Source organism: Trichoderma asperellum, chromosome 1, assembly GCF_020647865.1.
Source record: "Trichoderma asperellum chromosome 1, complete sequence".
Taxonomy (NCBI): Eukaryota; Fungi; Ascomycota; class Sordariomycetes; order Hypocreales; family Hypocreaceae; genus Trichoderma; species Trichoderma asperellum.
Genome location: NC_089415.1, coordinates 2,697,885 through 2,721,553, shown reverse-complemented (window position 1 = coordinate 2,721,553; position 23,669 = coordinate 2,697,885). Strand labels below are relative to the sequence as shown.

General features: G+C 48.3%; 5 protein-coding genes and 1 non-coding gene across 8 annotated transcripts; 5 read left to right on the top strand and 1 right to left on the bottom strand.

The window, feature by feature from the left end:
- Window positions 1-34: 34 nt before the first annotated feature.
- TrAFT101_000848 (uncharacterized protein) lies at window positions 35-1,229 on the top strand (the record flags this gene model as incomplete). Its single annotated transcript, XM_024909396.2, has 2 exons — window positions 35-418; window positions 473-1,229. 2 exons carry the CDS (start codon window positions 35-37, stop codon window positions 1,160-1,162), a joined length of 1,074 nt encoding a protein of 357 aa, XP_024765081.1. The 3' UTR covers window positions 1,163-1,229.
- Window positions 1,230-3,342: 2,113 nt separating this feature from the next.
- Window positions 3,343-4,883, top strand: TrAFT101_000847 (uncharacterized protein). Of its 2 annotated transcripts, XM_024910498.2 has the most exons (5): window positions 3,343-3,475; window positions 3,532-3,573; window positions 3,629-3,764; window positions 3,816-4,374; window positions 4,424-4,883. In XM_024910498.2, exons 1-5 carry the CDS (start codon window positions 3,416-3,418, stop codon window positions 4,620-4,622), a joined length of 996 nt encoding a protein of 331 aa, XP_024765080.1. In that variant the 5' UTR covers window positions 3,343-3,415; the 3' UTR covers window positions 4,623-4,883. The 2 variants fall into 2 exon arrangements, with proteins under 2 accessions (XP_024765080.1, XP_065982270.1); XM_066126171.1 differs by having other exon boundaries at window positions 3,343-3,573.
- A 5,008-nt stretch (window positions 4,884-9,891) lies between these two features.
- On the top strand, window positions 9,892-9,991 carry TrAFT101_000846. Its single transcript has one exon. It is a non-coding gene; the product is annotated as a tRNA-Ile (tRNA).
- Window positions 9,992-10,507: 516 nt separating this feature from the next.
- On the bottom strand, window positions 10,508-14,367 carry TrAFT101_000845 (uncharacterized protein). The gene has a single exon (XM_024899076.2). It carries the CDS (start codon window positions 13,720-13,722, stop codon window positions 11,014-11,016), a length of 2,709 nt encoding a protein of 902 aa, XP_024765078.2. The 5' UTR covers window positions 13,723-14,367; the 3' UTR covers window positions 10,508-11,013.
- Window positions 14,368-19,656: 5,289 nt separating this feature from the next.
- TrAFT101_000844 (uncharacterized protein) lies at window positions 19,657-20,886 on the top strand. The gene is made up of 2 exons (XM_066126170.1): window positions 19,657-20,244; window positions 20,389-20,886. The coding sequence occupies exons 1-2, from the start codon at window positions 20,186-20,188 to the stop codon at window positions 20,783-20,785; spliced, it is 456 nt and encodes a 151-aa protein (XP_065982269.1). The 5' UTR covers window positions 19,657-20,185; the 3' UTR covers window positions 20,786-20,886.
- A 638-nt stretch (window positions 20,887-21,524) lies between these two features.
- TrAFT101_000843 (uncharacterized protein) lies at window positions 21,525-23,627 on the top strand. Of its 2 annotated transcripts, none has more exons than XM_024907477.2 (4): window positions 21,525-22,224; window positions 22,371-22,624; window positions 22,695-23,118; window positions 23,222-23,627. In XM_024907477.2, exons 1-4 carry the CDS (start codon window positions 22,098-22,100, stop codon window positions 23,341-23,343), a joined length of 927 nt encoding a protein of 308 aa, XP_024765074.1. In that variant the 5' UTR covers window positions 21,525-22,097; the 3' UTR covers window positions 23,344-23,627. The 2 variants fall into 2 exon arrangements, with proteins under 2 accessions (XP_024765074.1, XP_065982268.1); XM_066126169.1 differs by having other exon boundaries at window positions 21,703-22,224; window positions 22,384-22,624.
- Window positions 23,628-23,669: the final 42 nt, after the last annotated feature.

The following is a 23,669-nucleotide window of genomic DNA, read 5'->3' as shown; positions in this document are numbered from 1 at the left end:
TATCGGCTTGAGATAGTCTGCTTGTATTTTCAAAATGAAGGGTTTCATCATCGCTTCGGCTCTTGGGATGGCTGCAGCTGCCCCCAATGCAGCTGTTCCTGTTCCCTATGCCAACACAGCTCCCTCTGCCAACATCACTCTCGAAAACATTCAAAAGATTGACATTAGCATGGCTGGGGCCAAACCTGGCAAGCGTACGCTTCACGGCCCTTTCATGGGCGACTTCCCCGATCCCTCGATTATCTGGGGCGATGGTTCTTGGAAGGCGTTTGCAACTTCGTCACAAGGGAAGAACATTCCTGTTGCTGTATCTAATGATGGCCTCACTGGCTGGACGTTGCAGTCACAAGACGCACTGCCCAACACCGGATGGGCTCGAGCTAGCGCCGGGATCTGGGCCCCGGATGTTCAAAAGAATGTAAGCAAGCATTTGGCTCCTAGAACTTACATGCAGATGCTAATGCTTTCACAGGACGCTGGCACCTATGTAATGTACTTTACCGGCACCAACAGCAACGGTGCTCATTGCATCGGTGTTGCGACATCAGGCGCTGCCGCCGGCCCCTATACTCCTACAGCAAGCCCTCTTATCTGCGACGATGCCAATGGCGGTGTCATTGACCCTTCGGGCTACGACGATGGAGTCAACCGCTGGATCTTGTGGAAGGTTGATGGCAACAGCCGTGGTGGTGCCACCACTTGTCAGGGCGGTAGACCTTCGGGATCTACTTATTTTCCAACGCCTATCAAGATCCAACGCATGGCTCGTGATGCTTTGACTCTGTTGGATAGCCCCAGCACTATCCTTGACAACTGGGGATCTTCCAACGACGGTGTTGTCGAGGCGCCTGCGCTCTACAAGATTGCCGACAACAACTATGTTCTCTTTTATAGCGCTCACTGCTACTCAAGCGATGACTATGACATTGAATATGCCTTTTCATCTACGATTAACGGAGCTTACACAAACCGCGGCATCTTGGCCAGGACAGTCTCCAACCTCGGCATCTACGGCCCCGGCGGTTTGGATCTCGACCCCAACGGCGTCAACGTTGTATTCCACGGCCGCACTGCTCCCAACACTCCTAACGCCGCAAGAAATTTGTACACCGCCAACCTTGCTATCAACCCTAACCATGCCATCACCGGTGCGAACTGGTAAGGCATTCAGGTTTGGGTGGATGGAACCACCTCGGTGGGGGGGACGATTTTGCTTCTTTCGCTCAAAGGGAGGCTTACGACCAACCAACGCACAATTCATGTGAATGATTCATTTCTGCTGTACATAAAACCACGTACTCAATTGTATATAGTAGTAATATGAGCTAGATGACGAGACTAGATGATGACAAATCTTGTATGCGAAAACGAAAGTTGAACACTGAATATATTCTTTTCATTATGTCAGAGCCACATTTTTAATCAGACCAATCTTGCTGTGGCTACACCAGGACTATGATGGCCATACAGTAATTCGATAGTCTGATCCATCCCGCCAAACCTCTGGGTAGTATAGAGAATACTACCGCCAATGTCTTTGTCTTCCGCTGTCTATAGCTTATTTCGCTGCTTGGTTATATTTATTATTGCTTCAATACACTTGGCTGTAGCTGTCTTGCATACACTGTAAAATACAAAAATACAGAAGCCCAAGTATATGATTTCGAGTAATTTGCTAGAAATTGCAATACAAGCAAACACATGTGGTAGCCTCAATAGCTGCTTGCCATGGATAAAACTTAAGAACCGCACATGTTTTGCATACTACATTGATATGACAGAGAAAAATAGACTGTAAAAGTAATTGAATTCTCTGGTCAAAGGCATCAAACTATTTGGGAGGGAGCGATACTGATGCATGGACTCATATCGATAAGTCGTCAATTAACTGGGCGCACACTTCTTAGGTTACTTCCAAATATAGCGTAATCAGATGGCTCACGTACGATCTTGTTTAATAAGCGAAGTCTGTTATATTTAGATGTCTAGGACAAAAAGATTAAAGGTATATGCTTTTATTTTTTTTTTAAAGATATAGCTTATAAAGCTAATCCTATAGCACCAACCTCTTTTTTTCTAGTTTATAATATTAAATAAAGCTAGTATTTTTTCTTAAATATATTTGTGTTAATCTTAGTTTTTTTTAATATATATTACTTAAGTGATATATTTGTACTTTAAATAATTTAATATTTTTGTTTATAGTTTTATATTTTATTTATAATTTTTAAATTATTAAAATTATTAAATTAATTAATTTTTTTTAATATTTTTAATACTTCGGCGCTAGCAAATAAACTACTGCACAGTGGCAGTAGGGTAAGGGGCGAAAGCCCATATACCTTTACACACCTTTAGATGTTAGATGGCAAGGCCTTCCTTTCAATAACCTTAACTTTATCGCATCAAAAGTAACAGGTTTCCATGACATCATCTACTCTTTCTAACTGTTAGCCTTGACATATTGAGTCCGCGAAAACAAGGCGACTTCATTGATTCACTAGCAATTAACTGTGTACCTCGCCACAGCGCACAAAGCTTGTGAATGGACAGTTCGTTGACCTTGAATGGGAACATGACACCCAGAGGCAATCAAGTACCGGGACTTGATGATCACATGAACCGTCACAGTCGAAGGCAAAGTAATAGATTTTCCCAACACAAGAGCCTTGAATCTATCCCCAGCCAGACATCCAGAGACACAAAACAAACCTTAGGAGGCGTGGCGCTGGCGGATAATAAATCCCGGCTTTAAGTACGACGAGTTGTTACTCAGAACGTCAGCCCCGGTTGCGAACTTACTCGGCCACTACAGAATGCACCCGACGCCTTACCATGTAGTCATTTATATCCCCTCGTATAGGACCCTTTATACTGCACAATAATAATACTGGCTCATTCATCTCTAGCAGCATCATCTGGCTTACTGAGAGGAAAATGGATATGTTACATTAAAATTTCCCAAGTTCACATATAAACCGCATGAAGTCCAAGATACCAGGCACGATGCACAAACGCGACGATTCAAATCAACCCCTTACCGTGTCTTTTGAAATTGTTATAAATAAGGCCTCATTTACTGTATGGTCAGAGTAGATGATCAGAACCTCCCCAATTTCTACACCCACTAATGTGCGGCAGCCTATTGGTCCGCGCTGGTTCGGAATGTGCCTACGTACTTGGGGCCATGTCAAGGAAGTACATGTAGGCCGTGACACAGACTGGTGACGTTGAGAATCGTCATCTTAGCATCACTGAATTCAAAGAGTTGAACGTAGGTTAGACTTGCTTTCATCATAACGCCATATCCCGGATAGTTCTTAACCGTGTCATCTGTGAGCTTGAGAGCTTACCTCTCTCTCTTCCCCCAACTCCTTGCTTCATCCTACTCCGTTAGTTGACTATATATCACAAAATGAGCATCTTCGAGGCGATCCATGCCATGGCAGACTATCTACTGTCGTGGGTAAAGCTAGTATGTCAGAGCTAGTTGATTGTTTTCGGTTGGCACAGCATAATGACTGATGTCAGGATCGGAACGCTGAAGTTGGCTGGCGTTCGTTCAACCGCAAGGTAAATAAGCGCGATAGGAACTATTACTAGTACTGAATAATCATGGCTTGGGCAGGAAGGCAAAATACAAAGAGAGCAGCAATCTTTATGGAAAAAACTAAAATTGCTTCTTCTATTCAATCCTCTTACGGAGTGGATTGACAACACACACCTCATGCGCCTGTACCTGCATGAAAAATCAGAACATGAAGGTTCGCTCTCACTTGCCTCCGTATGCGACAATCAAATTGACAATACCACAGGCAGAGAAGAGAGAGCACCAGCTTCTCGGAGACGGATCAAGTCGTTCGTTGACGCATATGGAATAGACATGCGTGAATTTGAGCCATCCGATACGGATAGTTATAATACATTTGAGGCCTTCTTTACTCGCAAACATAAATCGGGATCGCGCCCAATCTGCGACGTAAACGACCCGTCGCATGCCGTAGTAGTCGCAGACTCGAGAGTGGTGGTCTATGATTGTCTCGCTGATACGAAAACTCTATGGATTAAAGGCAAGAATTTTAGTATCGCTAACCTAGTTATGGATATCGGACTCGGCGAGAACTTTAACGATGCCGCTATTGCAAGCTTTCGTTTATCTCCCCAGGATTATCACCGGTACCACTCGCCGGTAGAAGGAGAGATAAAAAGCTTCCAAGGCTTACCAGGAGATTACTACCAAGTGGACCCAGTTGCATTACAAAGCGATGTGGATATATTGACACGTAATCGTCGAGATTACATTGTTATAAAAACAAAAGACTTTGGGGATGTTCTCTTCGTTGCAATAGGTGCCACAGACGTGGGAAGCGTGCAGTATGTGGCCCTATCTCCTGGGGATGAGTCTTATCGCTAACCGTTGCAGGATTCACAAAAGGTTCCACCAAGCTGGGGTGAAAATTGCAAAAGGCGAAGAATTGGGTGTTTTCCAGTTTGGCGGTTCGTCTATTATTGTGGCTTTCCAACATGGAAGCATCAAATTCGACGATGATTTGTCAAGATTGAGTCGAGAGAAGATTCAGACGTCGGTGGAGGTTGGTATGAGCCTAGGTTATGCGTCGTGAGAAGTATACAAACCTTCTCGAGAACGAGCGCAGATGAATGAAAATCTGTAGCAATGATTGAGGCTTGGAGGTCGTGAACATCTAGTAGTTTCCCTTAGGTTGTGGCATTGCCAATGGCAGTTAGGCCCGAGTTTTCTGGCTGAGACCTTCACAGAGCAGAGGCATGACACAGGTAGATGAAGGCACGATGGATTACAACAAAGGTCCTTCGTGTCAGTTTATGCTCAACGAACCTCCCTTGCAAAATTTGGCGATCGATCATTCATCATGTTTTCGAGTGACCAAGGAGCTCATGTTCCATGGAGTTGCATAGATAGCCTTGGCTAACTAGCCTCACCAAACTACTGAGTACAAAAGCTACTCTGTTGTACTTGGATGCTAAACTCTTGTCTTCCAATGATTGGAATATAGTTGGCTATGTGGATCAATCTCTACCTAAAGAAGCAGACTGGAAAGCATTGTTCTTGTTCATCATGAACGTCGTCCTTCTCTAGTGGGAGCTACACAGCCTCGAGGTGTTCCTCTAAGTGGAACCTAATTTATCCACCGCCTCAATTTTTCATACAGCAATCGGTTTGTATCACTTTTGACCTTTGGCAATTGAATATCTCCGTCGTCGTATATGAGGTTCATGATTTCGGCATCTTTGCTTGATAAGCATTTCGTCTGAATGGCCTCACCACTCGGAGCGGAATAGTCGGCCCGCGCTTGGGGCAACAAGTTACTTCTCACATGTTGCGCTACGGTGGGTTAGTTTTGCTGAGTTGGATCCCAGTAGCGATGATGGAGTTGCTTGCCAGAAGGAAGGAAACCCAATGCAAGTCTCGTCTTCTCGATTTCTCTTCCCGCAGTTTCGGCTTCAGATTATAGGTATGCTGTTACAGCTCCCTCTAGAATTCGGAATTGCCAGTCTTATTTTCTAGGACATAATCTGACCCGAGAAGTATCTTTACGAAATATTATATCAATTAATCTTCGCCGCAGATGTGGTTCGGTCGGGTTCTATGCTGAACTGTGCGATGGCTTGGGGATCAATTTAACTGCCACATAGCGCACTATATCTAAGACATTGAGTCGCACAGAAATTCCAAGGCGTCGTCGATTCGCCGTTTTCCAAATACCACGGCATCCAATGGAATAACTCCTATACGTCGCAGTTCGGGCCCCCGACGGTAAGTCGAGGAATGGCACGTGTCAGGCCAGGCACAACCAATAATGAGGGTGAGGAATGATGGCAACGATTTGACGATTTGAAATCCTATTCTTTTTAAGGCAGTAACTGGCTTTCATATGTTTCGATGCCGATGTAGGCACACAGTCCAAACGTTTTGTAAAGACATCGTTCGGGTCTTTTAGTTACTGCTGCATCTGGGCTGCTTGATATGTTTGGATGGACCTCCTGTGAGCTACTGAGTGCCGCACCCCCTTCTGATAAGTCCTTGGTAAATGCTCAAAATGGCCTGATTCCCCGTACCCATTGCCTCTTAGAGACCTGCGGAGAGCGTGGATTAGTTCACGTAATTGGCGAGCAGCAACCACAGCCAGACATCCTTGCTAGCAACTAAGTGAAGAAATTATGTGACGTTAGGGGGTTCGCCCCCCAGGCGTATTCGAGGCAGACAATATGGTTCTTCCGGTTGTCGCACTCTAACGTATAGGACCCGGGTCCCTCACAGAGCCGGAATAATTTTTGGGCATCTGTTGCAAGTATATAAAGAGGAAAAATTGAAAATGCAACTACGGCAATACCAGAATCCAAGTACTGTTTCTGGCGGCGGGCCTGTGGAGAGACCAAAACGACGCTCTTGTGGGGTGGGGGGACTAAGTGCACATAGCTTGAGAGGACATCTTGGTTGGCAGGGCATACGTCATAACTACATGAAATTCTCACGTCACCAAGGTGCCGCTCGACCATGTCACCAAGATTTTCCGTAGCCTGGGGGGCGACCCTCTGCAGGTGGGTTTTAGTTCCTTACTGGGATTTTGCTTGATATACGCGGACTGTGTCGTGTCCCTTGAAGCGACTCCATATAATGCCAAGTCGCCGCTTGGAAAGTTTAGCACAACTTATCAATCTACGCAGTAATCAAGTTGTGCGGGAGCGTTCTAAGTGCCTTTACCACGACTTAAATGGCTGACGCAGTCATGTTACAGTGAAATTTTCAGCTGTGATCCATGATTTACATATAGGACAGGTGTCGTGGCTAAAGAACCATTGACCAAAGCAACTGGAATGAAAGATATGGTCGCATTGTAAACGCAGAATTCGGTCCTCGTCCAAAAAGGATTCCAAACAAATTGCACTGGAGTGTGTTAGAAAATAATCTTGACTTATGTTCGACTCGTATGCCCACCAGATATCAAAACAGGATCCGATGCTCGTCAGTTCACTCGTTTCAACCCTCCACTGCTTGTATGTTCGTGTTGGGGCAACGCAGTCCAGACCCGGCTCTAAGTTACTATCGCTGTCGTCAGACGTATCGTCGTCAGATGTGGTCCCATAGCTCCCAATCACCGCATAAGAATTGGAATGCCCATGGAGCTGCATAAGCCAAGATCTCGATGTAGTTCAGCATATGTCTCCATACAACTGTATAGGATAAGGGGGATTAACATTACGTGAAATATTAGTGCCAGGAGGACGATAGCGAGGAGGATGAGGCCAAATGGCAAGTCCGTGTCTGGCGCAGGATGGTCGTGGGCTTTGTTTGATGTAGTTATAGGGGGAATGACTACCATGTTGATGATGGTTGACTCTAATTTACGTGTCGGAGTCGATATATATTATATAGGTAGGAAATCTAATAATGTAGATGCCCTACAGGCCTTTTATAACGTATCCGTACGTCTCATCCGCTAAGAGCTTCATTCACAAAGCAATGTCGACACAGAGCCAGAATCCCATTAGCGCGTATAGCAGGGCAAGGAGGTGCGCCACATGTCGATATTAGTGGTTTGTCTGAAGGTCTAAGAGCCACAAATAGGTCACAGCAAATTTCAACTTTGTATGTCCCCAAGTGTTCGCCATTGGTATTCCTGGTTGAGCATATGTTTGGCTAAATTCTAATCTCACTGATAGTATTGAGTGTATTGAGCACTCTCAGTATTGCCACAGTGTCTATAGCCCCAGGTGAAGTATTTGGAACTGCGCTCCAGTGTCCGTCAAGATATAGTGGTATGACAATTTAGAGGCAAAGACGGACACCACCATGTCCTGTGGTACAGCGAGTGCTAGTTACAAGTTCAACAAACGAAGCCAGACAGGTGCTTACACAAAGGCTCACCCCGCAACTAACTTAACCGCGAGCAATGTCTTGCGTGCAGACAGCATACTACCCCTGCAGCGAGTTTGCCAGTTGCAAAGATCAGTCTTGAAAAGCAGCTCGTCCTTTCCACTCGGAAGGTTATTCAAAATGTTGTAGGTATGTGGTCGCAATTATATCTTTACCTAGCAAACTAAAGTCATGATCCAGATATGTTCTGAACCTCGCCAGTTTCGGGAGAGGTCAACTTCTTGGCTTCACAGTCATCTGTTGAATGAAGGTAACTAGCCATACTAGAATTCAGCTCCAAGGGAGAAACAGAACCTGTGCATCCTGTGGTTGGAGTTTGGGGGCATGAGGCTGAGGCGTCTGTAATGGTCCTTCTGTAATCAAGGATGCCCTAAGCCACGCATCATTGGCAAACGACCCAATTTGCGGAATAGTGCATCGGTTGCACACCTGCACCGCGTGCTGAAGCCGGCTCTCGAGCACTCTGCACCCAACAGTATGTAATCCAAACTGAGTTGGCGGCCACAGAATATCGGTTTGGTCAGCATATTTGCGATCTCGTTTCCGGTGCCGCTGCTTAATACCACAGGATAGTACTTGCCACTTGGCAGCGAAATCTCGGAGTCTGGCCGAGGATATGACGTGATGGGCATGTTGAGACTTGCGGCGCTGAGAGAAGGGATCCCTTCAACAGATGGGTACTGCATAATACCCAAGGATTAGGCAGTCCGTGTAAGTTCGAGTGATGCACGGAACATATGAGTAATGCTCTGCAAGGACGTCGTGCGTTGGTTCATAGTCGAGGAAATTCATCTGACCAAGCAAAGGCGAAGGTTGGCACACTCGCAACTCTGCTTCGATCCGCCTCCGCTCGTAATGGCAAACGTGTGGCAGTCCCTTCTTACGCCCAGGGATGGCGCCAATTTCAACAAGTTCCAGTACCAGGTATACTTTCGCATGCTCGGCGTCGTCAATGACCTCTTGTAGAAAAATTACATTATCGTGGTGAATTGCTTTGAGAATGTCGATTTCCTCGAGTAACCCCGGCGTGGTGTACACATCCTAATGTTTCTCAAAACGGCGGGGGACGACCTTGATAGCGACTTTCTCACCTGTTTCGGCGTTACGAGCTAACTTCACTTTGCTGCGTCGTCCCCGGCCTAGCTCCTCCATTATTTCATATTGGTTGATGGTTTTGCGGCCAGGGAAAACATCACGCTTTATTTTTACCTTACTTGTACTAGTGGTGTCAGCAACCTTGTAAATTGCATCAGAATCTGCCACGGCGGAAAGACGGAGTGGAAGGTTCTTCTAGCTGGCAATAATGACTTACTTATGGATTGTACAGCAAGAAAGTTATAGTGGCGACCTATAAAAAAGATCACATATAATTTTACACAAATCCATCGCCCTTGTATATCTTAATCTAATTTATATATTATTCCATGACCATGGGTGGTTCATGGAGAATGTTCTTGTAATTAACAAATTTGTTTCAGGGAGAGAAGCAGCTTATGTCTCGTGCGTCATTACAGTGTGAATCCCCCAATCCGTGGGTGGCGACGCTGCTGCGGGCCACACGCACTTCAGCCCTTCGAACAGCTTGGTGGCAAGATCAGAACGATCCTCCTCATCGAAGCCAACAATGAAGCCACCACCATCAGTCAAGCCAAAGGGCAGTGTTGACTGCTCTGCGTGCTAATGGGAGTTGGGCTTTTTGCCAACAGATCACGCTTTGTGAATGAAGCGGAGCTAGGTTTGCGGAATTTAAGCGGAAAGAGCGAAAGGAAGCGATAAAAACATCAAAGCTTCAGCGACTGTAACATATTCACTATTAAAATTAAGTATATTAACAGCGAAATGGAAAACTATAGAGCGGACTATATTAGCAGCAAAGTGTAGGCCATTAACTACTGTTTAACTACCGTTCAAGACAGAGAGCGGGAATGAGATGGCTATAATGGCTAAATATCGGATGAGCCTCAACCCTAAGAGAAGCTCGCGTAGCTCAGTTGGTTAGAGCTTCGTACTAATACTTCAACCTCAGTTGAAATCTTGGTAATGCGGAGGCCGCAGGTTCAAGCCCTGCCGTGAGCATTCTATTTTTGCCTTTTTTTTATTGCTTGGTTGTTTTTCCTTTGCGTTTTCTTTCAGTTGGCTAGAACGATTTTCCTCAAACGAAATGTTAGAAAATGGGTAAGGGAAAAAAAAAAAAAAAAAGTGATACACGAGTGTTCGGAATATTGGTCGTGCAGTTCATCCGAGGGACCCAGCTTCTGGATGGCTTCGAGCCTTCTTGCACGAGTGCGATTTGGGGCTAGGTTATATTTATAGTTATTTGTGACAAACCATAAATGTGAATTTGTGAGGAAAGAGATTTCGCACTACGAAAGACGTCTTGATTCTTGTCATACATATCGATCTTGGATGAACAAGCATCGGTTCATTCGCCAAGATAAGTAATCTTGAAGCCAAAGTCCACGGCCCAGCAATGCAAACACGAAAGAGCATGTCTACATAGAGACTACGTGTAAGCGTGCAGCTTCATTCACATCGATATGTCGAGCAATATATAAATACAAAGATAAAATTAATATTTAGTTTTCAGATACATTCCGCGTATCGATGTACTACATAGCTTCAAACACAGGTCATATCCAAACACCTTTTTGTCTGTTCAAATCGCAAAAATCCAGACCTAACTATTTTTCCAAGGATTCATATTCATTAGAAACCTTGCTAGATCCATCAACAAATATCCATCCAAATGTATTTGCGTGCAAGTGACGTAATGCACCAAACAGGTATTTCCCAGCTCTTGACTTCTCCCGCACAAACGCTCCCAACTGCCTAAACAAAAAGAAGAAAAATACAAAAGGTATAAAAAAAAACATAAAGCAGAACAAGTAAAAACGACTTGTAAATACGCGTAAAGATATATCGGCTAGATACAACGCATATCTAGAATGCTCAACGCCAATCGCCAGTGCAAATGAAGTTGCCATGCACACAATGCGGATATGGTACACACCCGTATGAGGCTGACGGGGATAATGAAACAGACAAAGGGAACCAAAAAAGAAAAAAAAAAGTAGGAGCACAAGTTACTAGATCCCCCTTTACGCCTCAACCGCAGCCTTTGGTGGCAATGGCGGCAGGGCACATGTAGGTGGTGGTGCTGGCGGTGGCATAGCCATCCGCGGCAGGCTCTTTTTGCGCCCCATACTCTTGGAGTAATTGCTAGAAGAGGACGATGGCCTCGATGGAATTGCCGGAAGAGGTCCTGTTGGCGGCGGCGAAAGCTGGGGAAGCGACTCTGCAATACTTGCGATGGGATGCGCCTCCCCGGGAAACGACTTATCGGAAAAGGCAGACATGATGCTAGCTCGCTTAGCTGCCCAAGAAAAGCCCAGATTAAAGCCCCGCGAGAATTCATCTACATCGTCGACTGAGGATCGATTCTTCTTCGTCTTGTCAGTCCAAGAAGCCGAGAGGGGTGAAGGCAATGGCGAGTACGACCGGTCAGTGGCGGGCGATGCCAAGGGGCTAGCATCTCCAAGGGTCGATGATGAAGTTTTGGCCTCAAGCTGCTTTCGCAGTGCGTTGAGACTGGCGAGTCTCCGAGGGCTGTCATGTGCGTTCTCATCGAGGTAAAAGCCAGGTGGAGTGATGGGACTCGGACTGGGGCTCCGCGTTGTCAACTTGGGCACCAAGCTCAGGCGTCGTGAAGGCAGCGACAGCCGCCCCAGCACCTGCGGGACGTTTGGCATAGACACGAGTCTCTCTCGAGGCAGCTTGGGGACACTGGGGATATCCAAGGGCGGCCGAGTCTCCGCATTATGGCTCGTCACAGGTCTCTCTGGCATGACGTTCTCTTTGGGGGACGGCTGGTCTTCAACCGTGGATAAGGGCCGCCCTACACGGATATTCGATAGCTTACGTTGCGATCCCCGGGAGGTCGAAGCGACAGCATCTCTTGGTGACGGCGGAGAAAAGAAATTCTTTACATCTAAAGCAGAGGCCACCTTCATGTGAGAAGCCCGGCGGCCGGTGGATTGCGAGGTGGAGACTCCAAAAATGTGAGTGCCACGGGGCTCAGTAGGGGATGGGATCACATCATTTCCAGCGGCGTTGGCCCAGGGAAGTGGGCTGAGTTGATGATGCTCCAGCATACCATCTCCACCAAGACTGGCCTCCCCAATGAACGGTCCCATAGTCTGCAGTGAGACTCGCCGATTTGCAATGACGCTGGCGTTGGGTCTAGGCCGTGCCGTTTCCGGGATAATGGTAATGTCTGCTGATAGCGGGAACCTTTCGCGCACGGGCGAGCCCGCGGGCGAAGAAGTGGTCGATGTCAAGTTTGTCCGCTGGCCAGACGATAACTGCGATAATCGCTGCGAGCTGTCGCGAAGATTATCCAATTGGCGACCGTCATGGGATGCGATGCTGTTGGTTGCTGACTTATCGTCGTATGTCAAATCGTGGCTTATAGAATCAAAGTCAACCACAGGAATTGAGTAATCAGGAATCCTAGAACTTCGTTCTTGTTGGGGTGCCGTCGAGGGAGGAATGGAATTGGCTTGTGCAGAATGAGAGACATCTCTGACAGAAATGGATTTTAGGCTTGGCTTCTCACGAACACGCAAAGTAGGGGCATCTTCATTCAGCTTGGCCTCGGCTTCTCTGAGCAGGTCAGCCTCGGAGATGCTCCTTTTGCCTCCAAGCCGTTCAATCATGGACCGCAAGCAGGTCATCCAGCCGTCCATGTCCTCGGCGTTTTCAAAAACCATGATCATATTGGATGTGTTGCGCTTTTCTGGCGATCGGAAGGACAGCTTCGAGAGAAAGGATCGGGGGTCGGTTAATGGCGGTCTGTCGTTGTTCTCTGTGGTAGATGTAACCTGCAGCACAAAATGGCGACCCGGAATCATATCAGTGACAAATGCCGCCGAGGACGCACCCAAGCGCAGCACCTTTTCAGGCAGACGGTCAATAGCGCCTTCTCCAGCATACTGAAGCAAGTAGCCAGCGGTGACAAGAATGTAAATCTTGGTGGTCCACTGCAGATTACCGGCAGACAAGGAGTCTCCGCGGTTTCTTCTCCTGAACTTGTCACCGGTGCTAATGCCAGCGCTGCTCATCATGCTTGTGTCTGTTTCGGTGAGAGGTACGATCATGTCGGCCACACTAGACTTCTCACTGAGTTTCAGAACAGTCTCTGTCGGCATGGTAGTGGCAGACAGCGTTTGCTGTTTGTGCGCCTGTTGGTACGCCCGGATGAGAGGCGGTAACGTCCAGACGGTGAGAGTCGGACGAGGCTGCCTGGTTATTGACATGCCTGGCGCGCGCTTCCCAGAAGAAGCAGAAGAGCCGGTGGCAGGAGTATGTGGACGCGGATCATGGCTGTCGTCTGGTTGCTCGTGGGATGCATCCCACGGATAATCTGGCGTAGAAAGGGCAAGTTCAGACTTGGCTTGTTGCTGTCCATATGGCCAACCGCTGATATCCGCGAGAGACTGTCGAAAGCCGCCGCCAGACCGAGAAGGCGGCCGCCTGCCTAAGTTGCTGAGCATGTTGAGCGAGTTGAGCGAACTGGGTGATTTGAGAGAAATGGGTGATGGTAGGCTCTCTCCCGCCTTAGATAACTTGCGACCAAAGAGGTGTTTTAGGCCGAGCTTGGACCCTCGACGGCCTAGTTTGCTCTTTTTCAACGGAGCTGAAGCCGAGACATCAGAGTCAAGCGAGAATTCGGAAGCCGGTACATTTTTCCTTCGAGGAAATGTGTTGCTGCCCTGAATGGCCTCGAGTCCACTGCCAGGGGTGGCCATGGCGAAGCCAGTTAGATAGCCGATGACTCGCACTGGGGAAGACGCGGCACAACCAGGATAGGCCAAAAAAGATGAGAGTTGATTTGTGTAAGTGTGTACGTGAGTGGGAAGCTGGAGTTGTTTGTGACGACGCTCGGTGGACCCATGAAATGTCGGCGATTGTGAGAATGTCAGTTGTGGAGAAATGACTGTTTCAGAGACGGGCGAGGAAGAAAGAGAAAAGTGGAAATGAGTGTTGGAAGCAATGTTTTGTAACACTCGTCAATGGCTGGCGCTGTGTAGGTCTTTGATGGGAACTGCACAAAGGGGGACTCGCAGACGTTCTGAGCGATTGACGGAACAGAATTCGGTACAATGGACTGCAAGAATGTAAGACGTCGACGGGATATACGGCAATTATACAAACAACAGGCTGACGATGCTTGGCTATAGATGGGAAGAGAGCGTGGTGCGATTGCGATGAAGCAAAAGAGAGCACAGTGGCAAAGAAGAAAAAGGCAAAAAAAGGACTGCGTAAGGCAATTTGCGCTTCCTCTCAAGATTCCATTATCCCGAGGAAGATTGAGGTTCCCTGGAGATGCAGCAACCGTGAGAGGAAGAGAGGCGGACGAAGGTGGGACTTGGGGACTAGTAATACTTGGATGCGCCTGCCACCCAGACTGGCGTTTCCATTCATCCATTGCCTTAGTAGGGCTAGTGCTGGTACCGTAATCTAATATCTAAAGGAGGCTGCCTTGCTAACGGCAGTCGGTACATGCCGCCGAGGTATGAATCACGGACACTCACAGATCAAAGCTTTGTGGAGGGCCAAAAAAAAAAAAAAATGACCAGGACATGGGTCCTTTGAAGCCCTGTAGCGGATGTCAAAAAAAGTGCATGCGTCGGATCCACCCAGCAGGAAAAAGCTTTCATACTGGAAGTTTGTGCCAGGGGTCAGGGGTCCAGGGTCAAGGCGCCAACCAGAAGAGCCCCTGGTCAAGAGCCTGAGGCTTAGAAGAGTCAATTCAAAGAGGTGGGCCGGATGTGGTGCTGGACAGTGCGGTGACAGGCGGGGAGGGGCCCTGGAGCCCACTGAATCCATCGCTTGAAGTATATGCGTAACGAAGGCTTTGCCAGGGCTGCATCATGCCCGCAGAGGGCGGCATGTGTACAGCATGCAGCGCGAGATAGGCTGCCTCTACAGCTACAGAGGGCCAGGCTTTGGCTTCGGCCGGGCTGGGCTGAGCTGGGCTGCGTGTTACTGAAACTAAAAATAAGGACATGGAACCGAGAGCATGGATGGCGTGGCTTTGGATTCAACTTCAATAGTAATGCGGGTATTGTGGCGCCGCGAGTACCGTGACAAGTACCGTGGGCGCGACGAGCTAAACAGGCCCAGAGCCCACTAGAGAGGGCCAGCTGTGGATGGCCATGTCCGGCCATCCGTAGCAGGCTGAGGGGCAGGGCTGTTGCGCCTGACAGGCTATGGTGCGTACCGGTACTTGCACGACAAATGGGATGGCGTTCAGCTTCAGGTTCTACCCACGTAGTAGATATTAACTATAATTACTGCCACCGTGCTAGCTAGGGCCGAAGGCGCAAAAGGAAAGAAGAGAGAAGAAGAAAAAGAAGCAAAAAAAAATAATATGCATTAATAATAACGGACTAGCTGTGTAGCATTGGAAATTCGGTCTTTGGGCACCTTCTCCTCCTCGATGATATAATCTCTGACCATTTTTCCTTCCTAAAAGAAAACCTTGATGCAGCAAAATGCTGATAGCTTAATATAATTTACTTTTTCAGCAGAACGCAGCTAAAGACGTCTCGCCACCACCGTGTTTGCCGATAAACGTGGAAATCTCTCTCGCCAAGAGAAATAGCCGCATTGCATGTATGTGGTGAAAAGTGCGGGGGACCACCCAAACCTCCACGCAGGACAAAGAAATTGGTCACATTTGACTACCAAGACTAATAAGTATTGCCAGGATTTGATCATATTCTGATTTTTTTTTTCTCTGGTCCGCCTTGCTTTTTATTTTACTTTTTCTTAGCTCAAAAGCTGTGCCTCACGTTTATCTTGTTCTGTGCAGGTCGAAGGCAATAGCGGGTAAACCGGCGAGGGGGAAAAAAAAATCACAAAAGCATGATAAGGCTTAGCCGCCAATATTCGCAACAACAAACAGTGGCTTCCATCCTACTGGTCACTTTTGATGACCCAGCTCCCCTCGAGAATTCGCCAGACGGACAAATCAAGCTCTGAGCTTGTGCAAACGTGTTTTTTCTTCCTTACTGTACACCCGAGGTCTTTTGCTGCTTCGGCGAATTACAGAAGCTGTGTTGTGCCCTCTCCGCTGAGATAAGAGGGTAAAAAATACACATAAAGATAGGCACATCATATACCTATCTGAGCAGGGGTCTCTATAAGGAGATTTTAACAGAAAGTATTATTACCTATCGGTTTGCACCGACATGAGAGATGAGCCGAAATGAGATGAGAGTGAGAAGTGCAGTACATGCAGGCAATACTGCGGACAGAGTCATCGTCAATCTCGATGCCAGCAACACCAGCTCCCAGTTTCTCGGATCCCTTTCCCCCCCTTTAATTACCATCGTCACTGCTAGTAGTACTGCTTGTATTGCTGCCGCCTGGCTTATTACAGGATGTACTACTTTGCACAAGGGCAAATAGGGCATTGGCTCGACGTCTTTGTCTCCGGCGCTTTGGGATGGCCCTGCTAGTGGTCTTGGCCCGACTAGGGTTGCACAATCTTAAAAAGGCTGTTGACCCACGGTGCTCCGCAGTACGCCGACGGCGAAAGCGCGAAAACAAAACAAAGCAGAGCAAAGCAAAGCTCAGCTGGGATGGAAAACCTGCTTGGAAAGAGAAAACTATCGCGGTAGGGCCGAGGGGCCATCGCATGGCATCGCTTCGCGTCGCAGCATCTCGATTGTGCGCGGGGAAACAGACGGGATTGGCTGAAAAGACAAGATGAAGAAACCGGCCATACAAAACTCTCTCCCGCGGCAATGGCTGATCGATCCCGATTCGCCAGATGTTAGTCGAGAGAACTTGCGAGCGCCCTGCAGGGCCAGCGGTAGCGCAAACCTTTTCCCGTAGCATCGGCGCCTGTGGTGCGTGCAGGCAAGGCTCGCTTTAATGAAAGCACGAGCATAAACGCATGACATGCACGATAAGCATGTGCTATGTGCGTGTGTGTGTTGCTGCAGTAGTGCAGCCTGCCGTCAGTGCAGAGCAGGATAGTATCAGCAGCTTCAGGCAACATGGATGGAACATGAAGCTAGGCCGGGCAACCATCACGGCCACAGAGTTTCCGTCGGACCGTCCTCGAGCAGGGGTTCGCGCCCGAGCGACGATCGTGCAGCGCCCAGATTTCAGCTTCATTCTTCATCTTCATTCTACTCCATTCCATTGTTGCGTGGCCCTCATTAAATCAGACCCAGCGCTGCCAGGTTTTTGCACGAAATGCTGCCCCGTTGGGCCGTCATAATTACAGCCACCACCACTACTACTAGGTAGGCACCTATCTACTAGTAGTAGTAATAGGTACTAGACTGCTAATAATAACAAGTACTACCTACCTGAATGCTTCGAATGTGTATTAGCGTTGCTACTACGGAGTGCTCCGTAGTAGAGTATCCAACGATCTGCATTCTGCACAGTGCAGCAGCAAATAGTATAATCTGTCGTTAATTAACAGATACGAGTGTTACGAAATAGCAGTGCTTCGTGTCTGCGTCTGGCGGCTCCGGAGATGCAGCTTGTCGAGCCCGCAGGGGGATGGGCCGAGACGTGATTCGTCCGTAACTTCAGCTGGTCTTGAGGACTGCATGAGATGTGAGATCAACGGCCGCTAGGATCAAAGCAGCACTAGGAACCACCACGAGCATGAGCTGCGATGGATCAAACGCAGTTGACCCACTCTCGAGGCCACTCTCGAGGCCTACAGCATGCCTTTGTTACATAACTATCAGCCCATCTCGAGATGCTACAGCATGTAGACCATGACCCACGCAGCAACTGCAGCTCGACGGCCGCTTGGCCATGCACGTCTGACCCTCTCTAACCCAACTCTCATCATATCCCAAGTTGCTGCTAACAAGACTAACAAGACTAACACGGCAACCAACAACTCGTATATGGTTTATACAGAGTTTCGGCTTGTAATACCTGCTGCCGTTTCTCTCTCCTCCCCCAGATGCCACCTTTGTGTTTCCCCAGCAATGTTTACTCCCTGCACCAGCACAGAGCAGAGCTGTGCCCTGCCACGGTGGTTTTGCGAGGCAATACGAGCAACATATGGGGGAGGGGCAAATGTTCCTGCAGTAGCGCGTGATGCACAGTCTTTGCGCATGTCTGTGCAGCTGCAGGCCAGAATCTCGGCAGATGCTGTTTCACAGCCTGTTACGGGTAAGATTGAGTAAGCAGCAGGCATTGAAGCTTTCATGGACCCAGGCACTGCGATATTCCTTCCAGCTGCCAACTACCTACTACCTAGTACCTAATCCATACCTACATGTAGACATATTACCCGCCAGTCCCTTTTTTTTTCCAATTTTTTCTTCCCCAGATGAGACGAGGCCCGCATCGCGATAACAGCGAAATGCGACGATTGGCCAAAAAAACAAGTAATATCGGAACGGTCGCGGCATTCTTTCAAGTGCAAGCCGTCATGTGCCCATCAACAGTGGAGCATGAATGCAATCTTTTTTCTTTGTTTCCAGTACCAGAGCAATCAAGAGCCACGGCCGCGGATTTCCGAGCCACAGACATGTTTTTGCTGATTTGAAACTGTCGGTTTGGGCCGCGGGCGCCGTGCGGCTCTGGGGCCGATGAAGCCTGGGCCACTCTCTGGCACATACGGGTCAGTCCACGGTTCAATGTTCGCTCGCATTGACGAGACCAGAGAGATGCGGTGCCTCGTGACCCCAGATAATACCTATGCATGTAGGGTCCATGACAGAAAAACAACACAAATACTAGTACTGTACTGTAGTAGTACTGTAGTAAAAAGTTCAAGTAGCAGACATCAGTAATATGTCGTGTCCCTTGAAATCTATTTTTACCCGGCACAATATCGCGGACGGAGCATCCCGTGTCATGGGTAATTTACCCAAGGCAGGTAATTTCATTGCATATACGTATTGCCTCTTGCTGCCCCATGCTATGACGGCCACGGCGATTGATAAGTCAGGCATGTTAGTGACGATTTGACGTTGAGCATGGCATGGCCGATCACCAAACTTCACAGGCCGCACTTCTGAGCCGCCTTGATGGCTTTTCCCCATTTCATCTCATCTCATCAGCCGGATGCGGACCAAAGGCCCGGAGCGACGGTCATCAGAGCCATGCTCATTCACTGCAAGTCTCCCAGTCCAAGATTAGGTGAGGCTGGCACGGGCCGCAGAGGAAGCGGAAACCCTGATAGCCAGGATAGCCAGGCCCTGCTTGGCCATGTCGCTCCCATCCTGCTGGAATGCTCAGCGCCACTCTGTGATACAAGTGACAGGACGGTGTGAGATGCGGATAGAGTCCGATTTATTGCGGCTTACTCGGGCATGCCTCCCCAGCTCAGCCACGTTTTCTTATTCTTATTCTCTCGTCTTTGCCTTCTTTTTTTTTTCTTCGCCCGTTCTACCCTACAACTCGTCGATTTGGGACGAGTTCATACGAGGCCCGCCTCATTGCAGGCAAAATGCATATATACGTGTAATTTCGGCGAGTTTGACATGCGTTGAATATGCGTACGTAGACCTACTTGCGAGTTGGGATTAGTCATAAATGTTGAATACATGTATGCACGGCGACGAAGCCGGACTCTCAACGAGGAAAATCATAGAATGTTCTCTTCTTCTTTCCTTTCTTCGCGCGTCAGCAATAATTTTTTACGTCACCACACATGCATGTTATTTCTTCATTATACTGTACAGTACGACACAACTGGATTCTTGTAGATTATCTAAAAATGTTGAGCCAGAGACGGTGGCGGTTACGAATAGCCGGATAGCCTACCGACAATCAGCCAGTCCCAACACGGACACACTTGCACCACCACGGCCGAGGAATCTCATCCCCAAACGCCCCGAGAATGCATCTGGCTGGCATGTGCTAGGGTTTTCTATCCTAATCTGGAAAAAAGTGTTAGCATCTACGCCACCATCGGGGCTGGCGGAGGCTGAAAGGGCCTCGCAGGTAAGATTCACGTTGACCACAGCGGGTTGCCGTATGGGTTCCCGAAGAAGCAGATGAATGGCCAACAAAATCCGATGCTGCATCTCTAGTTGGGGAATTGGGTTTGGTAGATTTAAGGAATTCTAAACAAGTTAGATAGCCAGAAGTCAAGATATATAGCCTTGACGCCGGTGCCGTTTTCTTGACAGATGGATAGTATCATTGTTTAAACATCATTCACACACATCAGTTAATACACACCACCAATAAACACCATACCATCACATCATAACAATGTGCGACTCACACTCTGACAAATACCAAGTCGTCGACGACGTGCCATACCAGCTAGGGCAAGTTCTTATCCATCAACTTCCATCCCATCTCTCACTCTTCCCTTCCTTGCCCAGTTCTGTTCATTCCGTCACCTACCTATCCAGGCATGATTTTATAGGTACAAATAGCCAACCCACTAACATCACACGCATATAATGTAGCCGTCCTATGCCCGACGTCAACATCGTCTTCAACAACAAGCTGCCCAATTGCCCCGGAAAGTCAGCCGTCGGCCTCCTGGTTGACTTCCCGCCAAACTCATCAACACCGCCTCACACCCATGCCGGCGCCAGCGTCTCCGTCGTCGTCCTCAAGGGCACCGTGCTCAACAAGATGAACGACGGACCGACATATGTGATTCCCACGGGCGGCACTTTCTTCGAGGCTCCTGGATGCCATCACGTAACCAGCGACAACTTCAGCACCACGGAGCCGGCACAGATCCTCGCAACAATGGTTGTCGATACGAAAATTGTGGAAGAGGGCGGCGTGGCGGCGCTGGTGGTGATTGACCCCGAGTATGTCGAGGCCATGAAGGCCCAGGGATCCGGAAAATAGAAAATGAATTGGCAGAGGATCAATCATTTATGCTTTGGATTGCATGTGGCAACAAGTTATAGAGATGAATAAAAAAAACCCAACGAATGAATGGATTCCACAAATATAGCTGTCTAGAGCCCTGATTGCTCCTATCACAGCTCGAAATAGTGTGTTAATGTCAGTACTTGTAACTGTGCACTAATACCCCATATTAGTGGCGTCACGGTTACAAGCCTTGGGGCGCCAAGTAGGTATTTAGCAAAGACATGGCCGTAATCGGTATCAATGGATCGTGGAGCTTTGTGCATGCTCAATGTCAATAAATATACCTTGACTAGGGTCGCCAATTCTACAGAAATCCTTGGTCCGGTTGACGCATCAATTGGATGCACATACTAACCTATTGATGTTTACATGTACGTAGCAGGTACTTCCCGTGACCTTCCGAGAACATGAAATCGGTGCAGCTGAGCGCCAAAAGCGACAGCCACAGCGGGCTCTAGGCTTCCTCTACAGGGCTCGACTGCCTGCATGCAGTGCTTGATTGATCCTATGACTCCCAAAGTGACGGCGGTGGTTCGAGGTTCGAACCACCCGCCGTCAGCTTTTTCGCCTTCGCCCGCATATTCTCGAAGCGGCGATCAGCAGCACGTCACGCAGTTTTTTGGAGTTAGGCTTTTGTGCACCCAGTAATAAAACGCCAATGAGCCCCCATACTGTGCTGTTCGCCTGCATCTTGTTTGTATTTATTTCCAATTGCAGCACTTCATCCATTCACTACATTGGTCCCTCATCAATCAATCAACCAGCCAACAACCAATCGCAACGAAAAGACGAAGCTCTTCAAACATCACATGTGCTGTTACTCCATCCGCGAGTAAACGCATGCATCTACAGTTACCACTGCCTCTATAATCGCAAAAAAAAAAAAAAGGAAAAAAAAGAAAAAAAAAAGAAAGATATAAACAATAAAAAGCTTCGCCACCACGGGCGACGTTACTTTTACTTATACTTTCTATATACCTTGGCTTGTGTGGTGGCCGATCGATGCCTACATTGTGCCGCTGAGCCAAGCCTCGATACGGAATAACACAGCACAACCTTAAACTGACGGACAACGAACAAAGCAAGCAACGGACGAACCTTTTTCCTTGGATCAGCATCAATCAACCAAAATCAATTATCTACCTTACCCTTTTGATATAACTTTCCTCGCGTATCCAAGCCGCCTCGAATCTTCTTTCTTCCCCATCCCATTCCACCAGCAAACAACGAGCAAGTCGCAAACATTTTTTTCTGCAGCACAACATCACGCGCCGCTCAACAAATTATGGCGGCCAACGGTGACGTCTCCGTGCCCCGCTCCGAGTCCCCCACTGGGTCGCCTCGATCCGCTTCCATTTCCCTACAGGCGGCCGCGGCTATGAACGCCGGACTCCAACGAGAACCTTCACGCAGTACGTCGTATCCAGCGAGTCAGAGCGTGGCCTTGTGATATAGAGAGCTGCTGTTCCCGCACTTCTCTGTCTCTCTCTCTCTCTCTCTTCAATCTTCAATCTTCCATCCCTCATTACCTGTCTCTCTAATCATCCAAACATTTAAGGATCCTCCAACAGCTCCCTCCCACGCGGCTTCTCTTCTCCTTCCTCCGGACGGCGACGATCAACCATCCTCATGAACCTCCAGCTAAACGACCCGTCGGTGCCCGCGCCGGGCGAGATGTTTCAAGACCCCATACGAGCGAGCCCGCAGCCCATCGCCGGCGCTGCCCTGCCGCCAGACGCGAGCCGACACCACAGAACTCCAAGCTTGGGCGAGCTTCATCAGGAGCTTGAGGCAGAGCAGGAGGGCCACGTCGTAAGAAATCCTACTCGACTGATCGAAATTCCATTAGTGAACATGCAAGCTAATCTCCTGCGCTTCGCAGAACCGACTGCTAAACATGATCCGGCAACAACAACTGGAGCTTCAGCGCCTTCAAGCAAGCCACCCGCAAGCAGTAGCTGCAGACGAAGCTGCCGCAAGCTCCGAGAGAGCACCCCGATCGCTCCCCGTCCCCATCAACACCCAGTCTCCAACCGGCAACCACATCCCGTCAGCGTCCAGCTCCTCCTTTTCCCGATCGCCAATCTTCCCCCACCATCGAAACTCCATGGAGATGGCCCGCGCCGACATGCAGCGCCGGTCCAGGACGCCGAGCAGAAACGCCTCCCCTCGCTTGCGGGCGACTTCCATCAGCGCCGAGAGTGGGGATTGGTCTCTGTTCCGTGACGAGAGCGCCTTCTATCAGGCCGAGACGCAGATGTTGACCCGCGAGAACCAGATGCTCCGGCATCGGATTCGTGAATTGGGTAAGCTGTCTTTTTTTCCTCCTTGTTGCTGCCTAAATGAGAAAATGGCTGGGTATACGACTGTCATATGTACACATGCTAACTTGAGTTGCGTGTAATTTAGAAAAACAAGTCAACGACTTATCATCCAACTCTCCAGTACCAAACGAACCTTCGGTATCTTCTAATCTCACTCGATCATCAACCTCTGCTGAAGAGGTCGAGCCTGCACCCAGAGCAGCGTAGAAAAACGTTTGATCTTATGTATCTATTTTTCAGTTATGTGGCAATCACGGATTATGATTGATATGCGGGAACCTTTCTAGCTCTTTGAGATTGGCGGACTTCTTTTCCTTTTCTTTTCCTTTTCTTTTTCTTTTCCTTTCTTCCTTTTTGTCGACTTGAGAGCCACATATATTGTTACGCAGGTATTGTAGACACGATAGTCGCAATTTGCCATTTTAGCTGGCGTCTAGGACGAAGTAAATTGTTTTAAATACACAGGACTAGCACAAGAATAATCCCAAAAGAACAATGTGTTTCTAATCAAAATAACTTTCCTCTTCATGGTT